The sequence below is a fragment of the Phoxinus phoxinus genome (genome assembly GCF_949152265.1).
Source record: "Phoxinus phoxinus genome assembly, chromosome: 19".
Taxonomy (NCBI): Eukaryota; Metazoa; Chordata; class Actinopteri; order Cypriniformes; family Leuciscidae; genus Phoxinus; species Phoxinus phoxinus.
In genome coordinates this window covers 4,386,722-4,409,264 of record NC_136894.1, presented here as the reverse complement: position 1 = coordinate 4,409,264, position 22,543 = coordinate 4,386,722, and the positions used below count along the sequence as shown (strand labels likewise).

At 38.7% G+C, this 22,543-nt stretch overlaps 1 protein-coding gene across 4 annotated transcripts in view; it reads left to right on the top strand.

The window, feature by feature from the left end:
* dync1i1a (dynein cytoplasmic 1 intermediate chain 1a) overlaps window positions 1-22,543 on the top strand; it is a 68,959-nt gene that overhangs the window by 29,157 nt on the left and 17,259 nt on the right. For all 4 annotated transcript variants that reach the window (XM_079589753.1, XM_079589751.1, XM_079589752.1 and 1 more), the window contains 5 exons: window positions 3,926-4,018; window positions 8,348-8,510; window positions 9,914-10,013; window positions 10,193-10,318; window positions 20,545-20,691. In XM_079589753.1, coding sequence (XP_079445879.1) covers window positions 3,926-4,018; window positions 8,348-8,510; window positions 9,914-10,013; window positions 10,193-10,318; window positions 20,545-20,691 — 629 coding nt within the window. The remainder of the gene's footprint in view (window positions 1-3,925; window positions 4,019-8,347; window positions 8,511-9,913; window positions 10,014-10,192; window positions 10,319-20,544; window positions 20,692-22,543) is intronic.

Genomic DNA, 22,543 nt, shown 5'->3' with positions numbered 1-22,543 from the left:
TGTAAAAGTCTAGGACAGTGGTTCTCCACGAACCTTTAAAGTGGCCGCATGATAACTTATAATTATATATATTATTATTAATAATATAATTAATATTGTGATATAATAATACAACATATAATTAATTAATATACTTATCATGTAATGTAATTATGTTAATGTAATGTAATAATATTATTAGTTATTACTCATGTTATTACTATTAATATTATTATTGATAAATTAATCTAATAATAATTAATATTTCATGTTAATAATCATTTTAATTATTTATAAAAAATAAATAAAAAAAGGTAATAATATTAAATCTGAACCTGCAGTTTTTGAAACTTCTGGAATCACAAAATTAATTTAACTATATCGACAGTTTCTTAGTTTACTGGTAAGTCTTTAGGGTCCAATTCTCACTATAAACTAGTTGCTTATTAGTATGCATATTTCTAGGATGTTGGCTGTTTATTAGTACTTATAAAGCACATATTAATGCCTTATTCTGCATGACCATATTCTACATCCCTTAATCTGTGACCATATAGGTTGTCAACCACTGGCCTAGGAGAATCACCGATCTCAAATGAACCCAGTTTAAGATGCTTTACCATCATGAAAACTGAATGGAAGTGTGAGCCTGACAAGTGCACCGTAACTCTGATGTTTCCAAGACCACGTCCATCTGTGAACCATTTGCATCTGGAATATCGCGTGCAGTGTCTTAACAGCGGGAAGCGCTAAGATCCTCTTTACCACATTCAGAGACATTCGCTCTCGCACCCTCTACAGCGAATCAAACCTTTTCGTGTCTCCACTGCGACTCTAATATGTGATAAGCAGAACTAATCTTTCACACACCCTGCACCCAACTGTTGCACAAATAGCCATTTCTGGTGCCTAATTAAGCAGTTAATTAGCTGGGATGTCTTGAGTCCTACACCCTGAGATAAGCCTGTCGCTTTAAGGATGGAAGTCCTGTTTTGATAGATGCGGCTGCTGTGTTGGTCATTACAACTAGCAGCTTGACAAGCGATGGATTTGAATTGCTCCGAGCAGCTTGAGGGAACTGAGAGGAGATTGAAGGCAGGTAAGATAGAGGGGGATGTTATTACCTTGCAGGGCACGTCCAGAGTTTCATCAACCTGGTGAACAGGGGAGATGGTTCCTAATGTTCCTTCCCACTGAGTGAACCCGTATTAAGCACCAGGGTAGAGCGTGTTAAAGCTGTCTCGTTTGTCCTTCTCTTCCTCGCTTTCAAGCCGTCCAACCGATCCCTTGACGCCATGTGGGTTGCCGTCACCTCATGGGAAGCGCAAATAAACATTTTGACGTGGATGGGAAGGTCTGATGCATTAAAAATGGATTTAAGGGCATCATTTAATTTACAAATTGGTTTGAAAGTTCCCTGGGATTTGGCCCGCAGTGTTGATGTTTTGCAGAGCGATATGGGGTGTCACGAAAACACTCTTTTAGGCAGGAAGCCACAGGGATCTGCTGATATATTGCGAGCCTCTTGAACGTTGTTTGCGAACCTTTGGACCACAACCATGAATCAGGACTGTTGTTGCTTTGTCCTCCGTCTGTGTGGTCAACACTTCTGGTGGCTGACTTTCCTCTAGTCCTGGTTATATCAGGTCACGTCCTGCTCTACACTTGGACATCCTGATCCAAAACCTTCTGACATAGTCTGTCTAGCATGTGGGTCTTCTGGTATGCAAGAGGTGTCCCGTTCTCTGCCTGTGCTATTTTCTGTCAGGCCCCAGAGGGAAGGAACAAACTGAAAATGAATGGCAGGGATCTTTCTTTCCTCACAGGGCAAAAACAGATGAGAGAGGGAGAGAGAGAAAGAAGGCCAGAGTAGGCCATGTTGTTGTGGTCGGCCTGGGCTGGCTGGCTGCCTGTCTGAGTCTAAGGACTCCTCTCTTCCCCGCTGGTCTCTGGCTCAGAAGCTCAGTCGTATTCAGCAGCTAAACCACACTTGCTCCTGGCCAGACTCGGCTCACATCAGTGATCCACATTCAACCTCTGGGGAATCAATTGTCTCAGTGCTTACACTCATATGCAATGGATTTAAATCACAATAACATACTGTATTAACACAAAGCATTCAATTATTATGAATTCAACATAGATTTTATATTCTATCCACATTGTATTCAAAGCAAAAACTTGAGGGAATGAACGTTTAGTGTGCACCTAGTCAAGGAAGGTAGATGCCATATTTAATTTGATGCAAATGAAGAACAGATGTAAACTTTTATTTGTTCTTGAAGGGACTTCTCTTTAAAGGGATAGTCCACCCAAAAATTATGTCATAATTTACTCACACTTATGTCGTTTCAAAACCTGTATGCAGAATATAAACGAAGATATTTTGGTTACAGTTTTGGTTCCTATTGACTGAAAATAAAAAGTGGTGTATTTACTTTAAAAAAATATAAAGCTGCAAGCAGTAATTAAGGGGGTTTAAACGCTTTAAGGCCTTTAAGCACATGCGTAAAAACTTTTAACGTTTTGACGTCCCGCCGTGGACATGAATCGAAATTGCGATTTGGTTTGGTTCCGATTGGGCAAAAAAACCTAGAAAAATCCAAAATATCGTTTTCAAATATTGTTGCAATTTAGCCGTTTTCTTTTTGGATATATTTTTAAAATATAATTTAATCCTGTGATCAAAGCTGAATTTCAGTATCATTACTCCAGTCGTAAGTGTCACATGATCCTTCAGAAATTGTAATATACTGATTTGATGCTCAAGAAGCATTTCTTAATATTATCAGTGTTAAAAACAGACAGTTGTGCTGCTTTTTTAACTATTTACTTTTAAATGGTAGTGTGCATTATGGCTAGCTTTCACTACAATTTTATTTTTCCTTCCAGAACCCATTCGGTAAAAATAAATATACGAAAAAAACATTATTGTTTGAGATTAAACACCAATAAGGCGGCAAATCTGTCATACTACAGCATAATTCACAACAATGTTAGCGACTGCATTCTTGCAATGCTTAAATCATTGTTGAGCGCGCCTCCAGGCCCTTGCCTCCTCCCTAACTGGTGTGAACACAAATACACTGGTGTTGAGAGTCAGCAGCAACACGTCTGGCACGATGGGATCACTTCCTTCTGCAGACTGGGCACCCACTGTCAGCCCGACCTCGGATAATTAACCTCCGCCACTGGGGTTCAACAAGAAAACAATCCCACAGAGCTCTGTGTGTATGCTAGCGTGACTGTGTGTGTGCCCCATCTACAGGTGCCTCTGAGGGTGTTAAGCGTCATCCTTCTCGCCATCTGTAGGCATGGGGCAAGGTTAGGAACACATGGCCAGCACTTCAGGGCCGAGGAGGGGTACGGACGGCGTAGCAGGTGGCTGAGAGCGGGTAGCACTAGGCCGGGGTCTTTGACTGGGGTGACTAGGTTAATTAAGGGGTGAGACTTCAGGGCCTGGGGGGCCCCGGGACAGGCGTTCGGGGGGGTTTGGGGGGTTGATCGAGTGCAGAAAGAGGCCACGCCACTCACCAGCTCCCCTTCCTGTGGGGTATCTGTGCCTTTCCATGAGCGGACCTCTGGATTCATAAACTCAACGCACACGTGTAGCACACATGTTCTTAGGGACCTGAGGGAAGTGTCTTTTTAACTGACTGTGTTGTTTCTCTGGAGCTCACGGTTGTGAAAAAGCAGCTGTGCAAATCCCCATCGAACCGAAAAAACAACAGGCCGTGTTGATCCAAAACAAGCCGTTGAGTTGAGCGCATCTGATTAGCAAAGAGTCTGATTGTGGAAGTCTATCGCTCTCGGAGTCAGTATATCAGACACCGATCTGTAAGCTATTATTACGGGTCTCGGGGTGGGTCACACAGGGAGGCGGTGAAGTTTTAGCAGGTGTCATAGAACAGAAACTGAACGTGACCTTTTGTGTGTGTCTTTTCAGAAGATGAAGAGGAGGATGAAGAGGTCACAGAGCCGAAAGCCGGCCCAGAAACTGACCTGCAGGAAGAGGAAGAAAGCAAGGAAACAAAAGAAGGTAAGAGTGGGTCTGAGTGCATTTGCTTGGTTAGCTAACGGTGCTTACACACTCCAGGTTCGAATGCCTGGTCCAAACTCGAGTTTGATTGATCCCTCTTACTCTGACTTCACGTTATACTATTTGGGTCCAAACCACGGTGCGTTTTCATTTAATTTCCATTTCTGCTGAAGGTGAGCATATTCTCTCTGCTTGTAGTACGCCAGTCACGCTTGTTAGGAAAGTGAGTGAGGACACAAACACAGATTTATCGAATCATACGTCATCAATAGCGATTCACTTCCCCTATTTAGTATGATTGCATTCATATAAGCAGCGAACTGTAGTGGAGTTTACATGAACCATATTCAATAAAAAAAAAATTTTAAGTAAAACTTTTTCTTTTAGACCTATGGTTAAAATGAGTAATTATAATTACCTTTAAACTAAATGTTTGATTCATATTAATAAAGCTATTACAAATATTGGTTACACTTTACAATAAGGTCTCATTTCTTAACATTAGTTAATGTACCAACATGACCTAACAATGAGCAGTACATTTGTTACAGTCTTTGTTAATGTTAGTTCATATAAATGTTCATGTTCATGTTAGTTCACAATGTTAACAAATATAATATAATATAATAATATTTGGGTAACACTTTAATAAGGTTTCATTAGTTAACATTAGCTAAGGAACTAAGAATAAACAATACTTCTACAGCATTTATTAACGTTAGTTCATGTTAAATAATGAAACCTTATTAAAGTGTTACCCAAATATTATTATATTATATTATATTATGTTATATTATAATAAAAACAATACTAAATTAAATCCAGAACATTCTTTTAGTGTTAAGGTTAGCCTGTTGTATTAATAATAATAAAAAGTAAAATGAAAAAAAATAGAAGTGGTGTGCCCTTATTCAGATAGTAAAGGTGTGTGGGAAGTTGCTCTGTTATAAAACGTGTTCCCTACACCAACAGCTCCACCTGGCACAAATTTAGCACATTTGACTTCTGTATGTCGGATGTTACACGGAACAACATCTGCTCAGTTCAGACTCCACGAGAGAGACGTCTCTTTACAGTAAATCCTGGCGTTGAGACGCATGTTCTGCACACATGTTCCATAAGTGCCAATAGAAACCATAACAGATTTGTAGATAAATTACCCAGACTGACTAAAATGACATTCAGTGTGGCTGTTCCACAGGGCAATTCCTTCTGTGTTGGCATAGCTGGAATTTTATTGTGGCCTTCGTTTGATGTTTCAAAGGGAAATGCATCCTGTTAGCGGTTAATGAGCCATGGGTGGAGTGACATGACATTGAGGGGTTTATTAACATGACGTAGCACCTCTAATAATTTGCCATGAGATTTACAGCTTGCACTGTTATGCAAGCCATTCGATGTAAAACCTTCCGCCAGTGAAGCAATGTGTGTATCTTACAGATTTAACTCATTTACAGTGACACAAGATTCCCAAAAAGGTCATTTAAAGAAGACCTATCATGCTTTTTTACATTTTCAACTTCTTTAGTGTGTAATGTTGCTGTTTGAGCATGAAAAAACATTCTGCAAGTCCTTAAGTCCTTAAAAAAGTGAGTTATTCTCTATTTCAGTGTCACTGTTTCTGAACTCCCTGAAACGCCTCCATTGTAGTCTTGAGTTTTCTTCCGGGAACAAACACATCACAAAATTCCTCATTTAAATAATTTCCGTGTTGAAACTCAAGGTTATGGTAAGTTTGACCAATCACAACACACTGGTCCAGTCGACCAATCAGTGCACATTACACTTTTCAGAAGGAGGAGCTTCATAGAGACAGGAACTAAACAGAGGTGCGTTTCCCGTACAGCGACGTAACTTTACTACCATAGTACGAGGCATCGTTGAAAAAAATCACCTAGCCAGTCACGACTGTTTCCCGAAACCGGATTGTCGCAAAATGGTCGTTCAACCACGTTGGTTAATGATGTCACGCAGGTGGTGGATTAATTACTTTCTTTAATGAATCTGATTGAGATCTAATGAATGCTAAATTTGTTGCTATAAATTACGAACATGGCATGGACTATTTCTCATTTTTCTCAGTTATTTTGCTTTATTTCCAGATTAAATCATAGGCTCGTTCTTATGTGGTAGAGCACGTTCACACATGCGCATTCTTCAAAAATGACGCTTTAAATATCTTGACAAACTAAAAGATGTAAATTACATTTATATTTATTCTAAATATAATATATAGATTATACTGAATGTCAGCTTGCTTATTTTGCTCAAGATTAGGATTTATTATGTCATGTAATCTAGAAACTGCTTGTTCCAACCACACAAGTTGTTGGCTAATGATGCTTTTGGGAAACGCACCCCAGAGCGTTACTGACAGACTGGGAAGAGTGGAGCTGCAAAAATGTCAAATATGTGAAAAATAATGTGTTCTTTTGAACATTCAAGCATTCAAACTAGGTATGCACGATATATCGGCCACCATATCGGTATCGGCCGATACAGTATATGTACATTTATGATGTTATCATTATCGGCCCAATAAGACAGTTTGGCCAGTATATTAAAGACGATAAATAATGGTGTATTTCCTTAAGCTGAGACGCCTCAGATGCGCACTGTTCGCCATTATGCTTTTGAATTGCTTGAAATATGACTGAAATCACTTCAAAAAGGAAAATACAGTAAAGTGCAGCACAAGTCTGTCATTACTGTATGTTGCATAAAATTATAATGAGAACATTAAAATGGTGTGCTTGGGACATGGCTTTTAATGGTGAGACTTTCGCTTTTGTAATTAGGCTCTCAAAAATTATATAAAAAGTTGGATTTAGATTTATTGGCCAATATATCGGTTATTGGCGTTCAAATATAAAGAATTATCGGTTATCGGTATCGACCAAAATTTTTATATTGGTGCATCCCTATATAAATGCATAGATTAAATAATGAGAACATTAAAATGGTGTGCTTGGGACATGGCTTTTAATGGTAAGACTTTCGCTTTTGTAATCAGGCTCTCAAAAATGATATAAAAATGTGGATTTAGATTTATAGGCCAATATATCGGTCCTCGGCTTTCAAATATAAAGAATTATCGGTTATCGGTATCGACCAAAATGTTCATATTGGTGCATCCCTATATAAATGCATAGATTAAATAATGAGAACATTAAAATGGTGTGCTTGGGACATGGCTTTTAATGGTGAGACTTTCGCTTTTGTAATCAAGCTCTCAAAAATTATATAAAAATTTGGATTTAGATTTATTGGCTAATATATCGGTTATTGACGTTCAAATATAAAGAATTATCGGTTATCGGTATCTGACAAAATGTTCATATCTGTGCATCCCTAATTAAAACCCTTTTTTTAACAGGTCTTCTTTAAAGCAATGATTCAAATAGTTCCACTACTGTACAAATCACTTTTGTTCCTACCTGTGCTGATGTTACTAGTCGTTGTTTGGGCCTCCCACACGTCAAATTCCCAAAGTCACCAAACAGGATCAGCGGAGCGTTGAGTGGCCACTCGCGTGTGACCCCGCAGCCGTATCAGATGGCATTCTCACTGGCTGGGGGCTGGGCTTATCGGGCCGCGGCATTCTGGGTCAGGCCTGATCGAACTTTAATGTCACTAGACCCCAGCAAGTGGACTTCAAAGCGAGTGGAGAGTGCATTCTTTGTGCAAGTGTACAGGGTAAATAACTAGAGGGAGGCTGGACAGAGGCAGACTGTGAAAGCACATGAGGGCTTTGACTCCACGCTGACTTTGATCACGCTTTTGTCTTCCTTATGAGTCATCAAAAAAGGCACGCAAATCAAGTGGGCTCGGATCAAAGGAACGGGCCCCTAATAGTCTGGGAGAAAATAGAGAAACGCAATAACATCAAAAAAGGAGGAGAAAAACGGGGCGTGTTGTCATTATGGAAAGATGTACTAAGAGCCGTGTGTGTTCGCTAATGTATTTGCTTATTCATTTAGTTGTTTGTTTGTTGTTTTTTACGCCCATATCTCCCTTCTAATTGGCTTAACTACCTTCAAAGCTTGTTGGGAGTCAGGAAAAAGAATGCGGGCGAGTTTGTTTAGGTTCAGTTTGTACAGTTACTGCTCATCGTTATGCTGTACAGCCATGATTTTGTCTGTGGTTAGATCCGTTTGTTAGTGTTATTGTATGTAAGTAGTAGGTATAAACACGTAGGCCATCGCTGCGGTCGTGACATGTGCTTTTGTGTGTTTGTGTATTAAAACACAAGGCCTGTTCCGTGTTTATTTACTCTGCAGCTGTGTTTACGTCTTCATTTTGTTGTGTTTTGTCTGGCGTGTGCATCAGGCCACCCGCGGGAGCTGACGGAGGAAGAGAAACAGCAGGTTCTGCACTCGGAGGAGTTCCTCATCTTCTTTGACCGCAGTATTCGTGTGATGGAGAGAGCTTTAGCTGAGGACTCCAACGTCTTCTTCGACTACAGCGGACGAGACCTGGAGGATAAAGAGGGGTGAGAATGTGCTGAGAACACAAAAACAGGATTTCTGGGTATTTTTTTTTATTATAAACATTGCTTTTATATTATATTATATTATATATTTAAATTTTATATTAAACATTTCATTTAACAACAATCATAAATTATAAATCATTCATGGTTATATTAAAACAAACTTGATTGTTGTGAAATGTAATTTATGTGAGAAGGTTGACAACAATGACATCCAAATGAATCTTCACGAAATGGAATCAAAATCATTTCAAATCCATAAACTGCTTAAATCATCTGGATGCAGTCAGATTTGTATATTATGCTAATTTACTGTAATGTTTACATAATTAAAAAAAATATGCAATGGATGTGTAGGTTGCTCCAGTCAGTGTCATAAAAGCCTGTTGAAATGATCACATTTGTAGTGTATTTTCAACCTTTTTTTTGTTTTTATTTTCTGAATTCAGTGAGATAAAAATTGCTAAATTAGGTAGCGTTTGTGCTAGTCAGTAGTATTTATAATTAGGCTAATAGGAAAACAATAGAAGACTCGTGTGTGTGTGTGTGTGTGTGTGTGTGTGTGTGTGTGTGTGTGTGTGTGTGTGTGTGTGTGTGTGTGTGTGTGTGTGTGTGTGTGTGTGTGTGTGTGTGTGTGTGTGTGTGTGTGTGTGTGTGTGTGTGTGTGTGTGTGTGTGTGTGTGTGTGTGTGTGTGTGTGTGTGTGTGTGTGTGTGTGTGTGTGTGTGTCTGTGTGTGTGTGTCTGTGTGTCTGTGTGTGTGTGTGTGTGTGTCTGTGTGTCTGTGTGTGTGTGTGTGTGTGTGTGTGTGTGTGTGTGTGTGTGTGTGTGTGTGTGTGCGTGCGCGCGTGTGTGTGCGTACATTGTTCTTCAAAGAAATTCTTGCGTAAGTATGTCATCTATTAACAAGCTTTCATTTTGCTCTTCTGTATAGGTAATACAAACACACTGTTATTTTTATGAAATTGTTTTCTTTTTACATTTATGTACTTTTTTATATAAATAGATTATACAAAATTATATTTTTATATATTTGAAAGTATTTTGATACACCATAATATACACACACACATATATACATTTAGATATATATATATTAGTAGTTAAAGCAAATAGAAAATATAAATATATATAATTGTAATAATATTTCACAATATAACTGTTTTTACTTTATTTTTGTTCAAATAAATGCAGCCTTAGTGAGCATAAGAGACTTCTTTCCAAAAAACATAAAAAATCTTACCGACCCCAAACTTTTGAACTGGGATGTATATCATTTTTGATTTGCTTTAATTAATATTGATATATGTATATATATGTTATGATATGGTTGAATTACTATCGTATATAGATAAGTGTGTATTAAAAGCCCAAAGCTCATGTTATCAGTTTCTCCCTCTCTCAGAGATCTGCAGGGCGGCTCCAGTCTCTCTCTCAATCGTCTGTTCTATGATGAGCACTGGTCAAAGCATCGGGTCATCACCTGTCTGGACTGGTCCCCTCAGGTAGACTGACCTCCCTCTCTGACCTCTCCCTCGATGTCAACACCTGTTCATTTAAAAGGGGGAATCTTCCCTCGCTCTGTCTCTCAGTCAGCTTTATCATTCTCATCCTCTTCTCTGTTCTCTCTCTCACATCTTTCTCCTGCCCTCACTATCTTCTCTTCATCTTTCCATATTTCCAGTACCCTGAGCTCTTGGTGGCCTCCTACAACAACAATGAGGACGCTCCTCATGAGCCAGACGGTGTGGCTTTGGTGTGGAATATGAAATTCAAGAAGACCACACCAGAGTACATCTACCACTGCCAGGTGAAAACCCTTAACACAGCACGACTTTACACTCTTACCCTCCAAAAATCACGTCACACAGAATATTAAAGGAGTGCCGGAGAGTGTTAAAGGGATAGTACGGCCAAAAATAAAAATTCTGTGATCATTTACTCACCGTTATGTTGTTCCAAATCGGTATGACTTTCTGCAGAACTCATCTCAAAAGAACATATTTGGAAGAATTTTCCAAACAGTTTTGGTGACTATTGACTTCTATTGTACCGTATATATATATAAAAAAGCGAATTTCTACAAATATCTTGTTAATGTTTCTTGTTTGTTAAGGTTTGGAAACACGAGGGTGAGTAAATGACAGAATTTACAGACCCCACATCACATCCTACTTGCACTATTTATACTTTAAAAAACTCTAGACCCCTTGAAATGACCTCTTGCATTTTCAGAATGTGCAATATATGCACTTTGACTTGATTCACGTAGTATATCAAGTGAACATAGATATTAATAACACCTTTTAATCATTTTTTTTTACTTGTGCTGCACAAAGTTAAGACATTTTACACAAATTTAGATTAAAATGGAAAATAATCATTTATTTTAATTTAATTATTCAATTATATATTAATCGTTATGTTTATCATTACATGCTATATATTGCATACTGTTTAAAAAATATTGTAGGCAGCAGGTAGTGCATACTGTGCAGTAAGAAGCTCACTAGTACTGTATATACGCATGGTATTCTAAGCACTTCACAATAAATGCATACCAAAACGACCTAATTGGAAAGCCATGATAAAGGAAGTGGTAGCTTCAATAAAAGGGAGGTCTAATGGAGCGTACCACTTCAGATGACGACATTGATTTAAATGAGTGTAAGGTGATATTTAATTAAAGGTGCATGCTGGCCTTGGAGTACCGCAGCGGAACCGAGCACCTTATTACGGTGTGTGTCCGCTTGGGTCAGGCCAAAAAAATCCTGTGGTTTGTGTGTAAAACATATCTGGTGTCGGTTTTGACGCTAATTATAAAAGACTCTGGGTTGGGAGCCTTTTCAGGGAGACGACCAAGTAAGCAAGTCTGGGAGGCGACAGCCTGGTGCGAGGGAGAGATATTAGAGAGACATTTCTGTAATAAAAAGATGTGGCTTACCACTTCCTAATCCTAACAGCCGCATATGTTTGCCCACCCACACGGACTGCTCGTGCATGTGTCGCTTTTCCAATGCCCAGCGCCTCTCACACACACACATGCTCGTTTACTCACACACTTACAACTCAAGCATACTCAGACATGCCATATTAACACATGTTCAAAAACATCAGACTTTTCATATTTATATATAAAATAAATTTTATTTTTTTCTCATTGACTTAATATAATTGAAAGTTACTCTAAAAAAGTAATTTATTACTAGCTACTAATTACATATTCAACAGTTAAATAGATTGCTGTACTAATTACTCTCTCTAAAAAGTATTACTTTCCAAATCCCATATCAACCTCGACCAGTTGAACAATACAAGGACAGACACAAAACTGCACTTTTTGATTTTTTTTAAATAAACAATATTTGCATAAATTATTCTTGAACTGACCAAAGTGTGTAAAGGGAGAAGGTTACATTAAAAACATTTTAATCCATTATTGTTTTTATATAGAATTGTTCTATAGAGAGACATTTCTGTAATAAATGTCTGTACAGTATTTAATGCGATTACATCAGAAGTAACTGTAAATTACAGAAACTTTAAGATTTATCCCTTACTTTTTCAAGGTTACACTAATTAGATTCATTGGTAATTAATCAGGGCATCAGTGTCTTACAAGGTTTTTGGCCACTGGTTTAGAAATGCTTTGTAAAATTCCTGTTGCCATTCTGAGAGATTTAAGGTCTGTATGACGGGAATCATAAGAGAAGTTTTCTAGATATACATTTTATTAATTTGGCACCTTTAAAAAAAAAATCACCCCTGAAACTTAAAAAATATATATTTTCCCTTTTTTTAGCTATTTTTTTAGCAGATAAAAAAAGTATACGGGACACTAAAATGTATGGTATTTGTAAAAAGTGCTCTTATGTATTTGATTGACTCACTTTGACCTTCCTCACTCCGTCCTTCTGTAGTCTACAGCTCAGTGGCTACAGAAAAGATGGGACGTATAGAAAGTACATATAAATACAAGATGAATAACACACAATGACATTTCACAGCTTTCCTTCAGTGTGTCCTGAGGTTCAAGCATCCCTTTTTCATCATGAGGAGAGAAATGGAGAGAGAAGCGCAGGATCTCCAAACATTTTGCCATTGGCTGAGGATGAAAGATGTTGGGCCAATTTGCCGAGATATAGTTTTTCGCTCTGGGCTCTGTTCTAAACGGTGGTGCTCCCCTCTCACTAGCCCGGGAATCTGATGGCTCTTAATGTGCGAGCATGTTCTGCCGCTTAACCTTTCCAAACCACACTGATCCTATTCCCTCTGAGGTACACGCATACAAGAGCCATACACTCATCCCCCACACGCTCCTCTCCTCTCTTCTTCTCCCCTCCTATTCTCCCTTTGCGGCTTCCCTCACTTTTGGCAGGCCGTACGGCGGAGTTCAGCAGTTTTGCAGTCGTTTTTCCAGATTTACCCACAGCCGCAACTTTCATGTGCTGGATACTTCAGAAACCCCCCCTCCAGCACCGCCGGCTCCCACTTTTCTCTTTTTGCTGTTCCAACTTTACCTCTTTTTGCTACATCTCTCCCTCCATCTCTCTCTCTCCTTCTACTTCTTCTCACACTCTAGCTCTGTTCAAAAACCCAGTGAGCTGCCTCGTTGCCTACTTAGGCAGCATCCTAGTCATCACAGATTCTCATAAGTGAACATACTACATGTACCTCCATATCACTTGCATATTATTACACACAACATATTATCAATGTTGAAAACCATTGTACTGATTAATATTTTTGTGGAAACTATTTCTTTTTTCAGAATTCTTTGATAAATCGAAAGTTCAAAAGAAGAGCATTTATTTGAAATAGAATATTTTGTAATATTGTAAAAAAAATGTACTGTCACTTTTGATCAATTTAATGTATCGATTTTTTTTAATCATCCTGACCCCAAACTTTTGAATGGTAGCCTACATTTTAAAACTTCACGTCTGGAAAACGCTTTAAAAATGCTGCCTACGAAGACAGCACACTAGGTTTTGAAACGCAGCTTGTGTTTGTCTTTATCCTCTCCTTCTTCATTTCACAGTGTCTCTGGCTCTGGATGGTTACAAAAGGCCACTCCTGTTCAGACAGTTGTGGAATATTTGCGAGGTGGTTTTGGTTTGTGTTGGGCTCTGTGTGGCGTGATCTTGGCTCCCTGCTCTCTGCTGTTCTTTCGGGCCCATCATCACAGCAGGCCCAGCTCGCCAGCAACATCACATGACCTTCTAAAGTGGGCTGCCTCTCGCCACATCAAGGGCACACCCCGAAAAACTGCTCACCGATACTGTCAGCCCTCATCTGCGTCGCCTGTATTTTATTGATATCATTTATATTTTTGACCCAGGATGACTCTGTGTGAACCCCTGCTGGATGCCTGAGGCTCGCTGGCACAGAGGAAGATGTGTTCGCAGGAGCTTGGAGAGATGCCCGCTCTGCATAATGCTGGTGCATGTGCTCATAAAGCTGAGTGTAGAAAGGCTTCAAAACCACTCACAGCTTTTGAGACAGGAAGAGCAGAGACCTCCAGTCCGCCATGGTTTTACTGCCGGCTCTTGTATCCACAAATAAGCATTAATGTAGATAGGGGGATGGGTCATGATGGTTGACTAGATTATTTCGAATTTTATTTTATTTTTTATTTTTTTTAGGTGCTTTTATCAGTGCTTTAATTAGAATACTGTACATTAGCTGTAACAGTTTGCTAAAGTTGCGTCTTTAATCTCTTTTAAAGAGGACCTATTATGCCTATTAACATTATTTTTGACATTGTTGCAGCTTCTCTCTTTCCAGTCTGTCAGTAACGCTCTGTCTCTATGAAGCTCCTCCTTCTGAAAAGCACAATGTGCTCTGATTGGTCGGCTGGATCAGTGTGTTGTGATTGATCAACCGCTTCCAGCGTGTTTCGGAAATGTGACGCCCCCTTACCACAACTGCTACTTTCTACACACTACTAATGCAACTTTCAGAGAGTTCAGAAACGGTGCGCACTGACATAGAGAATATAGAGACTTTTCAAATGAACATCTTAAGGCCCGTTCACACCAAGGTCGATAACTATAATGATAAAGACAGTTCGAAAAATCGCTCTAAATATAAAGTCGTTTTAGCAATCCACTGACTAGACCATTTTGAAATTGTGTAGTTGCACTTACTGTAGGCCAAAAGTGAAGGTCTATAGGATTTATTTAGGAATTAATGGGATAGTTCACCAAAAAAATGTACATTCTGTCATTTTCTCACCCTCATGTTGTTCCAAACCTGTATGAGTGTATTTTTTCTGTTGAACACGAAAGAAGATATTTTGAAGAATGTTGGTGACCTGACAGTTGACGGTAGCCATTGACTGTCATAGTATTTTTTTTCCTACTATGGAAGTCAATGGCTTCCGTCAACCATCTGGTTACCAACATTCTTCATATCTTCATATCAACATATCTTCTTTTCTGTTCAATAAAAGAATGAAACTCATAAGGGTTTGGAACAACTTGAGCAGGGGTCACCAAACTCGGTCCTGGAGGGCCGCTGTCCTGCAGAGTTTAGCTCCAACCCCAATTAAACACACCTGAACCAGCTAATCAAGGTCTCACTAGGCATACTAGGCAGGTGTGTTGGACCTGGTCAAACTCTGCAGGACAGCAGCCCTCCAGGATCGAGTTCTGTGACCCTTGAACTTGAGGGTAAGTAATGACAGTTTTTTGGGTGAAATATCTCTTTAAGTGTATGCAGTCTAAAGTGGAGTGATGTAAGTTTGTGGAGCAAGCTGAATTTGAGAGCATGTTGACTAAATTGAAAGTTGATGTTTTAGAACTTTAGATTTGTGTATTTTGAGGAGGAACAAATTCACTTTTATAAGTGCACTACCAAATCAAATGAAAGTATTAAGTATAGAATTGCATTTCATGCATTTTTGACTATGCTAAGAATACAGTTCTTTCCTCTCGTCCGAAGGTAAAAGAGAGCGATCAAACTACTCGCATTCACTGTCTTCTCCTCCATTGTTCTCTGAAACGGAGATATGGTATTACAAGGCCTGTGCCAGTAACCGCAGAGTGACAAAATCCGTGGGGTGCCGTTTGGGAAAAAAAGAGGTAGGGAGCGAAGGATGCTGGTGGAAGACAGAGGAGTGCATCTGGAGCTGATAAGCTTTGCTGAGAACCACATGATTGTGGTGCTTCAGGAGGAGGCGGCAGTGAATGTACTGTCTGTTACACAGTCATCTGCTCCCTGACAAATGCTCCGACTTTTTTTCCTCCTCTTTTCCCTTTCGGCCCGCAAGAAAAGGGGGCAACAAAGGAGGGAGTGTTCCTCGTGCCAGGGTTAGTCTTGTGGATTATCCCATACTGAACCATTCCCATTGATGTTATTTTGTCCGAAGCACTTAGTCCCAGTGAAACCAGGAAGGTGTTGTGGGATTGTCTTTTCACTTTCATTTGACTTTTCTATATGACTTTCATCCGAGCTTTGGGTTGTTAGACGTCAAGCTAAGCTTGTAATGTGAAATATTCTCTATTTAATCAGTGAATTGGATGAAATTGTGAAATTTGGTGGGGACAACATACAGGAAACTTCCTAATATTTACTGTACCAAGTCACTACCATGATTTTATTGGTCATGATACCACTCTAAAAAATGCTGGGTTGTTGTAACCCAATTTTGGGTCAAATATGCACAAACCCAGCCATTGGGTTACATTTTTAAATTGCATTTTTGATCCAACGTTTGGGTTTGTCCATATTTGACCCAAAATTGGGTTAAAACAACCCAGCATTGTTTGTATTATTTCATTTACCCTTGAGTATGAAGTAAATTTGGCACATTAAATGATAATCCATATTCTTTTCACTTAATCATTCTGATACAACATACCTTTTGTTCAGTGTAAAGTAGACAAAGATGTATCCCAACTTCCCTTGAACAAACTAAAACCTGAAATGGATTTATCACATTGCAATTCTACTACAGAACTGAAAAGATCACAGCCAACAGTTGTATAGGACAAAGTGCGCTAATTCCAGTAGCTAAAGCTAGCATGTGGAGCACAGCGCTCGAGTAGTGTTTGTGGGCTTCCAGTAAAACTCAGGCGGTGGTTTCAGAATCCATGCGTCGAAGATAGACAGATCTTAACTTGCGCTCTCCATATGGTGTGAATATACAGCCTTTTCATCCAGTTTCCTCTCAGCGTCTTGCGCCTTTGCCATGTTTAGATTATGACTTTAAAGACTTCAAATACTTGTCATATTTCTCTGCGCTTCGTTATGGAGCAAAAGGTCTCTATGGATTTATGTGGTTACAGTAATGAGGGAAGAATACATCTGATGTTTTATAAACTGAGATTGCCCTATGACATGTTATTCATCATTAAAGGCCCGTTCACGTCGTGTCAGCATTGTCCAGTGCATTGAACTTTATGGAGTGAAGCGACGACTACAGTGTTACCCCATAGCAAGGCGTTGTCATCCCGTGCTCAAATTACAAACTATTTTGGGTTTTTGGGGTTTGACCTCTTTGACCCTTTTCAAAAAAGATACTTTGGGCCTACAGAATGTAAGTTTGTGATTTTCACACATGATTTTGCCTTCAAGAAACTGTCATACATTATGTATGCCTCCAATTTTTTTGCCTTAATCTCTTTTATATATAATTTATATTTACCTTACTGTTTGATATATTTTTTCATATTTTCTCATGCTTAATTTACTAACATTTCAGTGTTTGTTTTGTATGACTTCCAATGAAACATTAATTTATTAAATTTGTTTTAAATTAAATTATTTTGGGATTAAAAAAATATCCAGTATTGCCAACAAGTCATGTGTATTTTTAGTTTTTTAGTTTTATTCTAGTTTTATTAATATTTAGAATTTTATTTTTATATTTTTCGTTTTCATGTTAATTTAATATTCGTTTTTTAGTCATTTTGTTGTGTGCTTTTATCATTTTAGTTTTTTTTTTGTTTATTTAAAATATTTCTATTTTGGTTTAATTTATTTTTATTTCAGTTTTTGTTTATTTACAGTTAATAATAGTTATCCTAATAATATGCATGCTAATAAGCAACTATAATTAATAGTGAGAATTGGACCCTAAACAAAAGTGTTAGCATGTAGTTAGTACAAAATAATAACCCTACCAGGAGTAGGTCAGACTGGTTGTCCAAAGACAGTAACGTTTTGTAAACGATTGAACAGATACATTTACACAAATCAGCTTATCCTGTTTTCAAAATGAATCTGTTATGCTATAGAATTAGCATGTTTAGGAACAGAAACCAGAGGGGTCGAGGCTGTCGTCAGAGGTTGCTGCAGGACAGTGATGATACCGAGTCTGATAAAAACAGTGGTGTGCGGAGAGGCCAGTGATTGGCTGTTGGCTGGACGGCTCTCCTGAGCTGAAGTTTCAGGTTACGATACTTCATTAAGTCTCTGATTAATGGCTTCATAGTGGAGTTATTACCCTCTTGTTGTGGTGACCCCAGCTCATGTTCATTAGCCCAGTAATGAAGCGCTGGTCTGGGGAGCGTGTCCCTGACACATGACTATAGGAGAGAGAGAGAAAGAGACTTGGTTCAGAGGTCGGCTTGTGGCTCTGATTGAAATAGCCGTGTATTTAAGCAGCAATGTTCCCCTGTCTCTGTGTTAGTATTCAGGACTGACTGATCATTAATCACTGAACAGAGATCCTTTTCCAGCGGTATAGCAATCAGACTAATCAAGACTTGAGTGAAACTTTTCAACCTCTTAAAAGATACTAATCAATTTATTAACTGAAATGTTGGCTTTTGATGTCCATTGATTGTATTATTGCAGCCGGTGTAGTAACTTGCAAGTATCTGCTTTCTATTTTATTTCTACCATAATACTGTAGTTAGGGGTGGGAATCATAATAAATTAGAAGCTAATACATTTAAATCAGTTCTTGCAAAAGGTGACTTTTTAAAGACTACTCTCTAAAAAATGCTGGGTTGTTTAAACCTAACTATGGACAAACCCAAACATTGGGTTTAAAATGTAAATGAAATTTTTTGGGGGGTCAAATATGGGTTTGTCCATATTTGACCCAAAGTTGGGTTGAAACAACCAATTTTTTAGATCGTTGTCATTTGTTCGGCAACTATTCATAGTCTTTTTAGAGGCAGCATAAATGCAATCCAAATATTGGCTTTAACTGTATTAAATAATACTAAACAATTTTATAAAAATCATTTGATAAAATACCACTGATTACAGGACATGTATGTGTATCTTAAACTACATATGTTATAATATGAACAACCAGTTTGTGGCTATACTGATTTAAGTCTCATGAGTAAGTTCATGAAGAACCAAAACATTCACAGTAATTTGTTTGTGAATCATTGTGCTGTATGGTTTTGATTCACTAAAAAGAATCGACTCGACTACATTGGTCACTCTATATATTTGATTCACCAAAAAGAACTCGCTCAAAAGAGTCATTTGTTCATGAATCGTTTGGATTTACCCTGCGTGTGTGTTGTATGGTTTTGATTCACTATAAAGAACTGGCTCAAAAGAGTCAATTGTTTGAGAACCGTTTGGATGTGGAATATCCTGGTTGTGCTGTATGGTTTTGACTTCTGTATTTATTTATTTATTTCTGTATTCCTGTATTTTGTATTCAGAAACGGCTCAAGAGTCATTCGTGAATCGGGCTACATTAATCACTGATTGCACTCTGTATGTTTTGCGCTGTAGATTAAGTAACAGTGTTGCAACACAGCTGAAAAGTAGTTCCAGGAGTATTTGTTTTAAAGAACTCGTGTGTGAAATTCATGTGTGATTGTCTTTTCTTCCTTATTGTGATGTCTATCCAAGTAAAACGGCTTTTCGAACAAGACAAAATGTAGGGCGGGACTTGGTTTAATGGTTGTGGTTTGCTATTGGTGGATCTCATGTGAGTGACAGGTTGCCCCGCCCTCGTATCGGTAAACACATCATCAGAGAAGAGATGAGATGTCGCTGCAAGAGGGAGGGGAAGTTATTTTGTTTAAAGATTACAATGACATGTGATTGTTAAAAAAAATAATGATATGCATGTATAAATTATCTATAATAAATATGCAATATAAAAAATAAATAATTTTTTTTATTTCATGGTGACTTTAACGAAACATAACGTCATTCATTTCTGGTATGTAAATGAAGGGAATGATTTCTGTAAAGAAGCGGATCTCTGTATTTGTGTAGTTTTTCTCCATCAGGCCGCAGTCAATCACACAATCAGTCAAATAATCTCCAGTCCACCCATCAAACGCATTTGTCTTAATGCGTTTAAACTTTAAACCAGATTTGCCTGCGTGTCCTGAGTGTAAATAAACTCAACTCGCCTTTATTTTTACCCCTCCAACTTGGTTTATTTTGAGTCCTTTTAAAAAACCACCTCACATGTGAAGCTGCTCCCGAAGCCTCTTAGAAGCTGTATTTTTTTAGAGGGGGGAACGAATGAAAGAAAAGAGAAGCGTGTTTTCTTTTTCTCTGGTTTGTTTTCCAGTCACTTTAAAATGAACCCTGTGTGCATGACGGCGAGGCCGCAGATGGTGCGGTGCACGAAGGGAGACAGTCCTAGTCTTTGCTTTACTGACGACTGGAGAGCGCAATGAAAACACGCTCTTTACACGTCTGTCCCGCTGCTGTCACATCACCACGAAAAGGGCAGTTCTGCAAGTAAAACCAAATATCGTTGTCTCCTTGCTGTCAGTAATTGGCCTCCTGAGATAATTGTGAAAGAGAATTTTGTGTGGAAATATGTAAGCATTAGGGCACGTTTCATGTGACAGGCACTGAAGAGGAACCAAGAACTCAATAAAAGTGAAGATGGAGGGAAAGGCTGTCACAACAAAAGCCAGCGCTTTTCGCTCTAGTGCACTCTGTTTATGATGCCGTAATATAAAACTGCTGTTCCCACAATCCTTTGCATAGTTTGGTACTCTGCCCACCCTTTGCCTTCATCGTCACCTTCATCATTCTCTCTTTCCTTTGTCTTTTTGTCCTAAAGATGTTGTCTTGTCTTGTCTTTTCCAGTCTCCAGTGGTGTCGGTGGGTTTTGCCCGGTTTCATCCTAACCTGTTGGTGGGTGGCACGTACTCGGGGCAGATTGTTCTTTGGGACAACAGAAGTCACAGAAGAACACCGGTTCAGAGGACTCCCCTGTCCGCTGCAGCGCATACCGTAAGAACACTCTACAATACAATCATCCTTCTTAAACTTAAAATGCCCCGTCATGCTTTTTCGAATATTTCCTTTCATGCACCATGTAATATTGCTGTTTGTGAATGTAAAAGGTCTGCAAAGTTTTAAAGATCAAAGTGCAAAATAAATGGAGTTATTGTCTAGGAATTGATTCTGAATTGCCGAAACGAGTCATCAGCGGTTCCAGTCTCAATTGACCGTTCACAAAGACCCGCCCCCCTTAGTTACTGTCGCTATGTCCGACAAGCTACGCCGCTCTCACACACACCATGTTCTCACGCAGTGAAAAATACACCGCGGAGCAGAGACACTGACAACACGCTGACATACAGGACAGACCAGGTTACTTTTCGGTTACTTTTGATATTAAACATATTAAACAAAGTCTCACCTTTCAAATTTGGTCATTTTTTAAAAGAAATTTAAACAATAAATACCGTTTTGTGGCTCTTTAATGTGTCTGACAGATCGCTGTAGAGCATCAGTTAAAGCTGCTCGTGGACCGATCATCTCTTCCTTCTAGTTCATTTATATCATCAAATAAACATGAATGAACATCAGAAGGAATGTTGTTTTAACCGCGGAAAGGCGTCAGTACTCCGCTTCTCAAGTTCAAATCCTCCCATGTTAATCTACTAACTCTCCTGACTGCTTTGTCGGACAAAATGGCGGATGGCGAAGTATGATTGGTCAGATCACCTGTCAATCAAGCTCCCTGCAAAGGGTCAATTCCAGTTACAAACCTATGTAGCAAATTTGCATAATGCCAACCTATGGTCTTCATTGGCTGCCTGTGAACAACGTGACCCTCAAACACTGTAGTTGTAGCTGAGACCTGGAAGAGATTGGTTTGTGTTGTTGACATGTCAAGAAGACATTGTTTTCAGCGCTGCAAAAGCTAATACACTTTACATGCACTTCAAAAGCGTGCTGCGTGATGTCTTTTTATCGTTCTTTTGCGCATGCGGGTCAGTCCAAGACCATGATCTGTTCACACTGGAGTCTGATATTGGCCATATTTCAAACAACACTGTTAACACATATACAAAAAAAATTTGCATTGTGAACGTAGACTATTAGATATGGTAAAACTGACACGATGATTAGTTCGTATCAAGCACTGAGGAAGCCTCCAGAGCGGATATTCAGATATGGTAATTGGCATTTTGTTTACAATACGCACTGTAAGCGGTCGACCAATAACAACAGACTGGGGCATCTGACCAATCAGAGCAGAGCAGGCTCTCGGAAAGGAGGGGCTTAAAGAGACTGAATCTTCAAACAAACCGTTTTCAGGCTTTTTGAGAAATTAGGTGATGTGCAATGTATATTTGCAATGTTTTTTGATCTTGGATGCATGTTAACCTATTGTAGGAGACCTCTAAAACTAAAATTTGTATCCTTTAAAATAGGGGCAATTTAAAGTTAAGTCAAGTCAAGTCAAGAATATTTGTATAGCGCTTTTCACAATACAGATTGTATCAAAGCAGCTTCACAGTATTAAATTTAAATAATAATAAAACGTCCATGTTTGGTAATGCTAATCAATAGTAATATTGATTGATTCATTAAATTGAACATCCCCAACTGAGCAAGCCAAAGGCAACAGTGGCAAGGAAACGAAACAGGCTAAGACCAAAGTGTTGTGAAAGAGTCATATTGTGTGGAACACAAAATGAGATATTATATCCGAATGCCCAAGCCGCTCTATTCCATAAACTCAATGTAAATGATGAACACCACTGTCAAGCGAGATTTTCATAAAGTAACGACTTAAATCTTAGTCTGTATGGCATGAATATTCTGATAAACATCTCCTTTTGAGTTCCAC